This window comes from Alnus glutinosa, chromosome 8 (assembly GCF_958979055.1).
Source record: "Alnus glutinosa chromosome 8, dhAlnGlut1.1, whole genome shotgun sequence".
In the NCBI taxonomy this organism is placed as follows: Eukaryota; Viridiplantae; Streptophyta; class Magnoliopsida; order Fagales; family Betulaceae; genus Alnus; species Alnus glutinosa.
Genome location: NC_084893.1, coordinates 3,916,289 through 3,929,301, shown reverse-complemented (window position 1 = coordinate 3,929,301; position 13,013 = coordinate 3,916,289). Strand labels below are relative to the sequence as shown.

Genomic DNA, 13,013 nt, shown 5'->3' with positions numbered 1-13,013 from the left:
CAAAAGTCACAGTAAAAACTTGAACTTCACTAGCAGTAAATTGAGAGTGCACATTCTCAACTTCAAGAAAATGACATGTTACTTTTGTCCTGGTACAAATTGACGAAAATATTAATTAATAAATAGTTAAAAAAAATACACTGTATATACATTGGTTTCAGGTGCAGCACAAATCCTGGATGCCCCATACTCCTCCATAGATATGATTAAAGAGAAGCAAAAATCATCCAGTAAATGGCATAAATAATCAGAAGCCGCAGAAAGAGCAACCAGTTTTCCAATTTTTAATCTAATCCCATGGGCATCAGGATGAGGTAACAATCTTGTGTAAGCTGCAGTATGAAGGTTCACACCGCCACGATATGATCTATACAGGAACTCTTTAAACCGGGGGAAAATATTTCAAAACATTTGGAAGAGATTTCGAATCTAGTTAACTAAATATACCCCATTACAACTGCCTATATATGCTTCCCAGTAAAAAATGCCACTGGCACTCATTTCCACGGTAAAAATAAGCATGACATGCTCCTCCGGTGCATAAATGGCCATGCAACCTTTATAACAATACTTGCTATTTCTCCCAACCAAAACCATCTTATTAAAAAGATCCAAGGAGTGAAATAAAAACTCCAGGGGTGGGATATCTCCTATTATGCCGAAACAGTATTCTGAAGCAAGAGAACCAAAATCTACACTTCGGACTCTTCGATCATCTGTTGTCGTTAAGTTGAAACAAAAACCTCATTTATACATCATCTTTCCCTGCTAGAACCAATTGCTACAAAACTCCTGATTTCACAGTAACTCTTGATTTAATGTCACAACTCGATTTTATATCAAAACTTCTTAACATTTCCTATACCCAAATGTTGCAGGTTTCACTGTCTGCACTGCACTGGTGTACGCAGCAAATGCATCAATATCAACAGCGCCTCATCATAGACCATAGACAGCAGTTGAAAGCTAGGCCAACTCAAACTCAATGCTCTCTAATGCAGCAAAAGATGTGACAAGTTCCAACAGGAAAACTAGTTTACTGCTTCAAAGAAAAGAACCTGAGGTTGCAAGTGCCCTCTTTCGCACATGGTAAGAACATCAGTCCAACCACCAATTACCTAAACATTAAATATCAATTTAACATAAGGTCGGTCCAGAACCAAATGAAGAAAAAATGTATTGGCAAGAATGAATCATAAGGCAGGCACAATTTACAAAAGATGAATTTACCTTGACAGTTTGATCATCATACATAATCCACCGTTCAAGTTCATGACTATAGGCAAAGCAATGGTAATGTTGCCCGTAATAGCAAACCTAAAAGTTACAGAAAAAAATATTGGAGATATAGTAAAAAAACAGTTTCCCATCAATAGTCCTGTTCAACCAACTTAAATCATACATTGAAAATATATGCAGCAATAACCAAGGCACCTTAGATATACAAGTAGACACAGAAACTAAATTGGTCATTACTCCGAGACTTTCTCCAGCTCATGGTTCCACAACACATACATGAAAAAGTACAGATTAACATTTTTGTTTGGCACATTTGCTTCTTGCTTTTGGGTGGGTGGGGGGGGGGGGGGGGGGGGGGGGGTGTTAGGGTTGGATGCTGGTGGAGCTAGCTTTATGGATTAGAAAGGCTACCTCAACATTATGTACACTGCTCTTGATACAAAAGCTGTGCTTACTGGAATAATTGACAAAACTAATATCCCCCCACCCACCAAATAAAGAGATATTCAACCTTTTTTCATGAATGTAGCAAACCAAAATTATGGGTTTGGTTGCTTTGGTGTAAAATATTTTCCAAAAAATGTTTTTGGAAATTTCCAACATTTGGTGCAATTGAAAAACCTGGTCACTGAAAAATGTTTTTCTTGGTAAATAGAAAACTAAACTCAAAAGAGAGAATGAGTTCCAGCTTGGCAAAGTATAAGTCCGGCTTGGCAAAATATAAGTCGTTTTCCGGCCTTATCCCATGCCTTAGACGACCAAAACGGCAAAAAGAAAAGTTCTCCATCATCAGCCCCAGGTCACAAATAGCAAATGTCTCCCTGAAGTCGAGCCCTCCATTGCTAACATAGGTTATATATATATAACACAGAGAGAGAGAGAGAGAGAGAGATCTTTCTCCTCTCTCAAGATCCCTCTCTACCCAACCCCGTCATCACATATGCCTAAGACTACAAGATCCATCACACTGCCTCAAGACCCGTCAAAGCCCTCACTCGAGTACATTTAACCTGTCTTGTCTCTCTCAAGAGATCACTTTCTTAGATCTTCTATCTCTCACAAAGATCTTTTTAGTGCAAGCAAAAGAGCCAAAAATCATTTCCTTACTTCTAGCCAAAGATAGAAAATGGGTTATTTTCCTGAAAAATTCTCTGGGATCTTTAAGCCAAGACAAACAGAGACTATATCTTCCTATTTTATCGCAACATGAAAAAGTTCTAATATATCTCCATTAAGAGCGTATTTGAGATTCATTCAAGCATACATACCACTGAAACCAAGCTATGCTTGCTCTTTGGATCTAACCCACGATAAAGGACACTGATATCTATCTCAGTACTTAGGGTTGCCAGTGTTGCTGTTATGTCATCAACACTCTCACATGTATTCTGCCAACCTAGAACTGCAAGACCAAACATATACATGATTCTGAGTTTCAACACAGAATTAATACCAAAGTGAAAATTTTCCTAACAGCCCGTAATTCACCTGTGGTGAAAACATGTGGTGGAGTTGACAGAATGTGATGTATGTAGTTGAGCCCCCCACACCCACCAGCATCTGGATCACATGCTAACTGATGACTCCTCTCTACGTGATTTAAAAGCTGATCAAAAGAACTTTCTGGACTCATAACCTGAAGGATGACATAGAAATCAGTAAAAATACCTGAAAAAGAAAAACTGCTCCCAGAAACTATACCTCCAACAATTACAAAAACGAAAAATAAGCGATTGCACAAAAAAATAAATAAAAAAATAAAAAACTATATCCTCCAACAAGATACCTTCATGGTTCGGAGGGCACTGGCATTTATATTGTGAAAGAAAGAAGTATATTTTAAATGTCTCGACTCCAGACCACAACTGTAGCAATTCATTCGTTCATAAATGTCCAGTCCAAAATGCGAATGCACTATACAAGAATTGTTTGCACAATCCCAAGACCCCATGCAATTGCTTTCCACTGATTCAGTATCAGAAACAGTCGAACCAGTAATAAATGATCGGTGAAGGCAGTCAAATATAACTGCAAGTACTTCAGAAGCATCATTCATTTGAGCCTGTCACAGTTAAGATATATTAGACATACATTACAAATAAAGACCATTTCCATGTCTAATTCATGATAATAAGCATGATGAAACTGAGGATGTCAGAATCATATGAGGCAAGGCATATAATTACAGCTCAATGAAATTACCTCTTGGAAGAAATTACTATCTGGATACAGGTTGCTTAGAGCGATTCTCAAAGAAGTAGGGGCCACTGCTACTTTTCGAGTATCGGTAGATGCAATGCTCAGGGCCGTAAATATTTCATATAATGCACAAACGACACAAGGATCACCCACATGAACATGCACTGATGTTGATCTCCTCAAAAAATCATCTTGAAACCGTCTTAAATGCCATAAGGACTGAGTTCATACAGAAGGGAAAGGAAAAACAACTTTCAGGCCAGAGAAGATGCCATAAAAGAAAGAAATGAAATTGCATCAATTAGAAATTAGAAATTGGAAAAAATCATTCATTGCCTGTATTATAACATTCAGAAAGCAATTGTACTCGCCCACTTCATTCTGCAGTCCTGTACCAAAGACATCTGCACCATTCACATTATCCACCACGCCTCCATTTGGTGAAACATCAAACTTATCTGCTTCTGGAGAAATCGTATGTTGTGTCCTTGCAGTTGAGACAAAGGGCAATTTCTTATGCGCTTGAGCATGATATGTGTCTGATAAACAAGATAGATACAAGATCAGAGAGTTGCAACTATTTCTACTTCAAAGAAGAGGAACACAAAAGTAAGTGCTCAGGATGCTGGTAAATGCAATATATCATGGCTAATTCCAATACAATTTGACAAGATTTGGCCCAATCTAAAGCAACTGGCTTAAAGCTTAGGTTGTTCAGCCGCATTCAACACTAAACTGACAAGACGAAATGAGATTGAGCTATAAGGCTACGTGATAAATTTACTTATAAAAAAAAAGCTACATGATAAATCCAGCTAAATCATTATATATATATATATACATAGACTAGAAAATATGGAGGCATTTTTATGGGGAAAGAAAAATTTATTTAAAGTGAAAAACTGCGACTTTGAGTTCTCACATCTTCCGTTCATTTTAGCATAGTCTACAATATACACATGCATATGTACGTATATAAAAAAAAATATATATATATATATACACACATGCATAAAACATATTAAAATCTATGGTCCCTTAGAATGACTCAGATAAGGCCAACATGACCCGACCAAGAAGTCAAGGCCCGCCTATTCAACATACAAGAAATGTGCTCTATTGAGTACATCAGATTGATGAGTCAAAAAACCAATTTTTTGTTTTTCTAATGAAAGTATATTCACAAAATTTTCCTTTGGTTTGTCGCAACCTGGACAGAGTGGTTCTTATATGTACAACCACAAAGATTGTTTATCAATCATGTTTTTGTTGGTTAAATCATTTAAAGGCTGTAGAATTCCCAGAAATTATGCCGAAGTTCATTCTACTAGTGTACACACATAACCTATGTGTGTGTGACTTAAAAAATGTACCCAAGCCAAAATACCAAGCATGCCTAACTCTCAAGAAAGATATAGATGTGCTCAGCACAGCCTAGCAAAACAACTAATCATTTAGTCAAATTTTGTCATTTTACAGCTCTCATAACTTGGCTTGTAGAGGTCTCAATCCCTAGATTAACTATGTCTAGTTCAGTAGATTAACATAAAAACAAGAGATTTATATGGATAGAAGATAGAAGAATTTTACCAAGGCTTTGGCTATAGGCTTTTTGAAGTTCAGCTCGAAATCTTTCCTCCTCTTCATCCTCTACTTGCAATTGTCTCAATGTCTTTGTTCCATTGTCTACCAGTAAGGGGCCAACTGTTTTCCACATAAAGAAATCCATGTCATGTCAGCTCTACATTCCATAAAATGGCCAAGAAAATTAATGCTCGTCTCACAGAAAGCACCTTGAAGGTTAATAGAATAAAACCAATTCCAAAAAATGGCTGAAAAAGCTTAAAATACTACAAATGATAAAGTACCAAAGCAGAAATCCGGCAAAAGTGTAAGACTTACCACTATCTGCAAGGAGAGAGTCATGAAATCTATCTTGCTCTTGTAAGTGACCCTCAGTATCAGTATTCTCCTTTTCAGATGACATGGCTTGAGACTTTCCATCGAGCACTTTGGAGGACCTATTCTGTCGTTTACCTTTCCTTCCTGTCCGTCGATCAGATGCCAAAAGACCATCTTCCGAAATTCCTCCATTAGCTAGGACTGCAAAATAAACTAGACAGTTACAACACCTCCTAACAATAAAAGCAACCCAAGAATCATATCAGAACCTTACTATTTACCAACCTTGTTTAGCTGTTGTGTGATGCGTACTATTAATCTTTTTGGTACCAGAAACAGTAAAAGATCTTATTGGCACAGGGGACCCATTCGGAAGCATATCCTCTAGATTGTTAAGGAGTCCATCTTTCTGTGCCAAGTGATCCTGAAAAGGAGCAAGTTCATAAAAATATATCCTTAATATCTAAATTAAAAAAAAAAAAAAAAAAAAAAATCCTCTAAATTAAACAGCAAGGCATTGGTTGTCATATTACATCCAGCGTTCAACTCAACATTCCAATTGTCCATGGAAAATGGAACTTGAGAAGAACAAGCACAAACTTCTATCAAACTAAATCAAACAAGAAAGTTTTACCTGCATACAAGGTTTCAACTGCTCATGAACATCTTGATCATCTACACCAGGCACCAAGTAAAAATCATTCAATCCTTCTGCCACCTTCTCTGTACATGTTCGAGTAGATTTCTTATGTTGCTCAGCAAGGTGCTTTTGTTTCGCCTCATTCTCAATTTTTCTTTGATACTCCAAGGTTTCTTCAAGCTTTCTTTCCTCCTCTTCAAGCTCAAATTTAAGTCTAAATTCCTCATCCCGTGGTATCAAGTAATGACCATTCTCAGAAACAACAATCTCAGAATCTTGATGATGACCATCAGATGCAACTGGAAAGGAACTGCAGCAAGAGACAGATCAACTGCTATTAGAAATAGATAAGACCCACTATAAGCATTCATAATGAAATGGTGGCATGTTTTGGAAAGAGTGGCACACGTGTGCTTATTAAGAGTAAGAGGGAGTCTTACACTGACTCAGCAGTCTCAGGATGAAGCATTTGCAGCTCGAGACCACCGGTAGTCTGCAAAGTAAGAAATTTATTAGATCATCATGGATTAAGATTTAACTAAAACTGCAGTCAAAGAAATAAAACCAGGCTGCATAATGGAGACCTTTGAATCTTTGGTTTTCCTGTACTCCTTGTTCTTTTTCTTATCCTTTGTCTTCTCCTGTACATGCCTGGAATTATCGCTTCCTCCTCTAACACCCTTCTTAGAATCGAGTGCAAGCTCTGCTAAAAACGCTTCTCTTGCAGCATCAGACTTCTCTGTGGCATCTTTCTCAGCCAAATCCTCCAAATGTGCCTGAAAAAGAGAGAATGACAGAAGAATACAAAAAATTAGGTCCATAAAAAAGAGAGAAACGTGGCACAAATTCCCACAAGTTCAATACAGACCCTCAGGTATGATTTCACTAGAGGCAATAATATTGACCGATAATCATGGGCGGACACAGGCTCAAGCTTGAGTTCCAACTGCTGCATCTCGGAAACATTTCGCATGATTCGTGCATCAATTTTGCTGAGCTGCATCACAAAACGAGTGATTAAAGTGGCAGGGATCAATATCGATATCCTTACCAAAAAGTGCATCTAAAACAAACTAACCAACCTCTATGGACAACTGTTCTTTCTGTCTCTGAATTGCAACTTCTATACAAGTGTCCTCTCGATGCAAATAGTCCTTTGCTCTCCAATCATCATCTTCACCAGATTCCAAGTCACATAACTGAGAAGTCACACCACCATAAGTTTCCTCATACCCAAATGGATTAACATTTAGACTTTCTGCTTCTTTTAAAACATTTGAGATAGCATTTTGCTCAAACCTACTGCCGGGGAACATCACATCATTCTCACTCTCAAGGAGCTCTTCTCCCCGCTTCCTCAGGACAGATTGATAGCTTCTGTGTACAAACTCTTTTACACTCTCCCGCTTCTTACCTTCTTCAAGACACAGATCCTCCACTGTCTGCAATGCTTCCTCATAGCTTAAACTCTCACATTTTCTCTCACAAAGATTCTGTAGGTGGTAGAACTCCTTCTCAAGCATCTGTAGAATTTCCATTCCTTGTTGTGTTTTATCTTCTTTTGTACGCATCCAAAAACCCAACTGTTCCCCACTTGTGGGACCTGCAAATATCCAGGATAGCATAGCATCGGTATCAGGTAGAACCCCATTTGCAGTGCCAGCAGCAGCCGAATTATCAATGGCAGCACCATGACCTGTTGCAGGAGCACATTCAATTGGTAGTAAAGATTCATCCAGAAGGAGACATGATCCATCTCCATTAAGAACAATATTCTCGTTAATCTCGTGAGCTTGAGTTTCACTGTTTGTATCATCCGTGGAACTACTACTTTTCTCTGAATATCTACCTAGGCCACAAGATTGAGATAGTTCCTGCAAGAATTTAAGGATTTTCCTGAGCTGGGTTGCATCCAAAAAGCAGATACATATAGGTGTTTGATCCACACCAAGGTTCAGAAGCTGGGAACCAGAAGCAAGACCCTGCAGCTCATCCATCGTAAATTGTATCACCTTGTTAAGATGACTTGCAGCAAGATACTTGTGTCTAATAAGCACCTCAAATACAGCATGAATTCTTTCGAGAAGCTTTGCACGCTCATCATCATCAGATATTGGCCAGCTATCAGCAACGGAATATGTCATCGCGCCATGCTCCTCATCACATTCACCACACTCAATATTGGCAACTTTATCATAGCTGTTGTTGTTATCGTTGCTCTTCATAGCAACATTATTGCAACCATCCGTGAAATTTACCTTCTCAGGGGAAGAAGAAGAAGAATCCCATGCATCCTTGAAGGAGCCCTCACACTCCTCCGTATGATTCCCTGAAAAGAAATCCTCTCCAAACTCAGAATCCTTGATGCTTTTTCTTCTTTGATTTGCAAGCATCCTAACAGCAGCTGGGACGTCCAGCGGCTTCCAAGGGCAGTTAAGAAGCATCTCGATCCATTCATTATCAACATTTTGAGGCAAAACCGACTGCAATTTGGGTAAAAGGTTTCCCATGTGCTCTTGCACAACATGCTGCATATGAGATTCCGAATCCGCAAACTTGTCATTACACCGGCAGCAAAGCCAGAACTTGCACGTCTTATTGGCCTCAGCAAACGATAATGCCTCCGACAAAACCTCATTCGCCAAACCATCCTTGGCCGAACCAAAATGCGCCTTGAGATCACAAACCCTAATCCTAAGCAACTCCTTCTTCATACCAACACTCATAGAATTCCAATACGACCAAGCCCAATCCCTCCTCTCCGCCCTCGACCCATTCTTCCTCACATTCCCATGCTTCCCTCGCCGCTGCTCCCCTACTTTCGACCCGGAAGACGAATCCAATCCCGCCCCATTCTGCGACTGGGGCGACCCCGACTCCGACTTGTGTTGCTGCAACAGCCTCGCCGCAGCAACTCTCACTTCAATCTCCTTCCTCCTCTCCTCGGGCGTCTTGGTCGCCTTCTTGATCTCATTCGGCCTCCTCGCTTGCACCAACCTCACCTCCATCGGGTCCTCCGTGACCCTCCGAATCGGAATCAACCGGAACTTCTCCTCCCCACTACCCCCCAAGTTCTTCATCCAAGTCGACAACGACGCGATGTTCGACTTCTGAATCAGCTGCCTCAGTTCGTTCTGCACGTGCCCGATTCTAGCCTCCGGCGTCGATATCCTCTGCTGGCTCTCCTCTTGCAGGCTCTCCTTCGCGGGATCGACCGGGCTCTCGATCGCCAGCGCGCGCTCGCACTCCTGCACCACCTCCTCGTACTCCTTTCCGTCGCTCGCCGCCTCGTAGAGCAGGTTCGAGTAGAAGTGCGCGAACTCGATCGAGTTCGGCGACAGCTCGACGGCCCTCCGCGCCGACTCGACGGCGTTCTTCAAGTGCCGCTGCTTCGCGGTCTGGTCGTCGATAATGGAGGCCACCTTGACGCACACCGTGCCCTGGACCCGGTGCACCAGCGCCGCGTGCGTCGAGCCCTCGTGCCTCACGCACGACTCCTTCATCAGCCGCAGCGCCTTTGTGTGGTTCCCGCGCCGCAGCGCCATTAGGGATTTCTCGCATTCGAGCTTCACGGCGGTGTAAGACGAATCGTCCGATTCCGCCAATGGCTCGATCTTCGCCTGGTTCTTGGCGTTATTCGTATTTGGATTCTGTAACGGGTCCGCTTCGAATAAACTGGGACCATTTTCTGCTCCGGCCTCGCCTGGTTGACCCGCCGGCGATTGCTTGGAGCGTGGAGCGACGTTTCGCTTCTTATGCCCCATCAAATTGAGTTTACAGCAATCCGATTCACGTGCATATATAATTCTATATCTACGTATTTATGTGTGTACATATATAGGTGAGAGAGAGAGAGAGAGAGAGAGAGAGAGAGAGAGAGAGAGAGAGAAAGAGGGGCGAGACTTACTGTGGATAATAGAGAGAGAATGTGAGGGTAGAGTTGAAATTTTACAGGAATGTCGCCGGTGACAGTGACGGTGACGGAGAAGAACACGGAGATGGATCGGCGAGGAAACCTAGGGGAGGGGGAAGAGTGGTGGTCTGTGAGTGACAGACAGGCGCCTACCCACGGAAGGGGTTGAGCTTTGGTTGGGGGAAGAGAGAAAGATTAAGAAGGGGGATTATATACGTGGGAATGCGAATCTGTGATTACCCCAAAATGAAAAATGGGTTAATTAAACTCATCACATCTATAATGTACAGATAGGCTCGAATTTTCATGTTAAAATTAAAAATATATATTATTTGTTTTTAGTCCCATATCAAACAGAAATTACCAACTGATACTAGTAATATTGTAAGTGTGCATGTGGACCTTTCTAATGATAATTTATTATTTATATTAATTTTTATAGATAAAAATACTAAATACTTTGTTTTAATATATCTACAATAAAAGGTTTTCAATTGATGAATATATAAATAAGGTTTAATAATCTCGCCATCGGCTAACACCACGCACGGCGCGAGACCACCAACAGAGGCGGGGGAAGGGGGAAAACCGGTTTAGTCCCTGGCGGCGCGTGCAAATCACGCTCCGGTTCGCGGGAGGCCGGTGGAACCGCTTCTGATGTCGATGGAGTCGGATGGTGGCGGCGAAGCTGATGGAGAGGCGCGTGCCCTGCAAATCATGGTGGAGGATCATAGATCTGGAAACAAAATTTCTAATCCAAGAACCCAACCAAAAGACACAGTGAGCACTATGGATGGAGGAAAAGACCGGTAGATGAGGAGTTGAGGAGCAGAGAAGCAAGAAACATAAGGCAAAAACAAGATCCAGCAAGAGAAAGGCTAGAGCATGTTGATGCAGGATAAAGGCTTCTTCAGAGGAAGAAGCAAGAGCCACAACGGAGGCGGCGGTAGAGGGGGATAAGGGGGAAAAAGGAAGAGGGGAAAAAGTAAAGGGAGAGAAGAGGGAGGGAAGCCCAGAGCTTCCCTCCCATGGCGATGGGATTATTTGGGGGTTCAGGGGAAGGGGAAACAGGAGAGAGAAGAGAGCGTTTTTGCAGCCTAGTCTAATCACACTTGATTTAGACTACACGCGCTGTCTCAGGGGACTCCCAGCCCACGCCCCTCTTCTGACCGGTTGCTGCTGTGTTGTTGTGTTTTTTTTCTTTTTGTATTTCTGGGCAGTTTTGTTTATGTGTGTTTTTTGTATTTCTTTGTTATGTAGGATTTTCTGTTGTATATTCTACTGTAATCTCTGTAATGGTTACCCCAGTGGTGTTTGGATCCTTGTGATTCTGCAACCACCCTTTACCACCTTTAATGGTGGCCCAGGTTCTTGGCATCCGTGTCAAGGTCCAATAGGCCCGCATCTTCGGAAGCATTGCCTCCGCGTACTTCCATTCATAGGTTTTAATGTTTTTTTCTTAACGTTATGGGTTGCCCAGCCCTAGTTTAATGTAATTTCTTCTTAACGTACCTATATAAAAAAAAAAAAAAAAAAAGGTTTAATAAATAAACCTTATTCTAATAGGTTGATTTTATAACCGGTTGAGTAATTATAACGTAATTAGCTTCATATCTTGCAGTAATATTTGACTAATGTATATGAAGGCATTGGTAATTTGGTAGGTAGGAGTAGAACCATTGTCTTGTTATTCATTTTTATTATGATGATTAATTTTTACTGACTATTTCTGAATTCTTTTTTTTATTCTTTTTTTTGTCCTTTTTTCTTTCGATTAACTTCAATTTATTTATATTGCTTGAGATTTATATTTAATCCATTTCCAAAAAAGTTGATAAGCTAAGAGAGGCATTTGAATTTTGAAAGCTACGACTGTTATTTAAACAACAACAACTGCTTAGAATTAAATTACCTACTCTACTGCTTTATATATATATATATATATATATATATATATATATATATATATATATATATATATATATATATATATATATAAGGCCCACTCAGCTATAGAGCTGGAGATGGTATTATTTGAGGAAATTTCTCATTGTATTGCTGATATTATCTCCGTAAAACGTTGTGCTTAATTTGTCTTAATATTATAATTTGTTCAATCACTTAAAAATAAAAATAAAAATAAAAAATGGTATGACATTCATAGCTCAAAATACTCTCTAGTGAGCTTCTCTCTTAGAACACAAATATAATTTAACTATTGGAGGCTCTCTGTCGGCTCTTAAGTTGGCATTATTTCAATTTTTAATAGTGTTTCTCTCGTTTTACATATGCTTATTGTTCAGTCCAACCGAATAAAAATCTGCATCATAAGTAATTAAATTATAAAATCACAATGATTTGGTTACGGTGTCCTAAGGATCTAACTGGGGTGATGCTTTGGATATCTTGGCTTAAAAAAAAAAAAAAATTAAAAAAATAAAATAAATTCACAATGATTTGTTATGGGGAATGGACTAAAGTATTTTTACTAGATTTTTTATAATAATATTATTATAGGTCCCGTTATCTTTTCAAGTTATAATGATATCTCACACATTTGTTTTAAATAATCAAATAAGAAATCATGCTAATTTGTTTCAGAATAAAGTAAGCTAGTTTTACTTACTTTTTTTTTTTTTTTCTTCAGAATGGAAAGAAAAGAACCTAAGACTAAATATGATTTAAGGGTAATTTCATCTTTACACAGGAGTCAAGTTTCTGAAAACTATGAAGTTTGCGTACACCAAGAGGCCAATCTTGGATTCAAATACTGGAAATACCAGATTAAAGTTGTTTAATCTATTCCAAAATATGTTGGGCGTAGCTGTAGCCACAATAAATTAATGGGTTAAATATTTGTTTAATATATGTGTTTTACGTCGATATTTTATAAACGCAGTTTATACTTCTATCTATTTTTCTGTTCAAAAACTAAACATCTCATCACGTCAAACCTATCAGCGCAGTCATCGATAAGTTTGACGTGGCGGCCGATAAGCTTTTGGACAGAAAATGGATAGAAGTATAAATGCGTTTATAACATGCCTACATGTACAAATTTGTGACATTTTTACAGACTAAATAAAGTGGCTATTTGATAAACAGAAAAAACTCAGGAAC

General features: G+C 39.6%; 1 protein-coding gene across 1 annotated transcript; it reads right to left on the bottom strand.

The window, feature by feature from the left end:
- Positions 1 to 12: 12 nt before the first annotated feature.
- Positions 13 to 10,122, bottom strand: LOC133874542 (uncharacterized). The gene is made up of 15 exons (XM_062312392.1): positions 7,063 to 10,122; positions 6,849 to 6,977; positions 6,565 to 6,756; positions 6,421 to 6,473; positions 5,975 to 6,290; positions 5,626 to 5,764; positions 5,341 to 5,541; positions 5,029 to 5,142; positions 3,775 to 3,977; positions 3,442 to 3,657; positions 3,026 to 3,301; positions 2,728 to 2,875; positions 2,508 to 2,641; positions 1,231 to 1,317; positions 13 to 1,118 (listed from the first exon to the last, which is right to left on the bottom strand). Exons 1-15 carry the CDS (start codon positions 9,742 to 9,744, stop codon positions 1,032 to 1,034), a joined length of 4,977 nt encoding a protein of 1,658 aa, XP_062168376.1. The 5' UTR covers positions 9,745 to 10,122; the 3' UTR covers positions 13 to 1,031.
- Positions 10,123 to 13,013: the final 2,891 nt, after the last annotated feature.

Bases quoted from the DNA above. Each gene is read 5' to 3' on its own strand.
- LOC133874542 (XM_062312392.1), bottom strand. From the start codon at position 9,744: ATGGGGCATAAGAAGCGAAACGTCGCTCCACGCTCCAAGCAATCGCCG. The intron at 6,757-6,848 runs GTCTGTATTGAA...TCTCTTTTTCAG, and splicing joins TAGTGAAATCATACCTGAGG to GCACATTTGGAGGATTTGGC. The intron at 3,978-5,028 runs GTAAAATTCTTC...CTTGTTTATCAG, and splicing joins AGCCTATAGCCAAAGCCTTG to ACACATATCATGCTCAAGCG.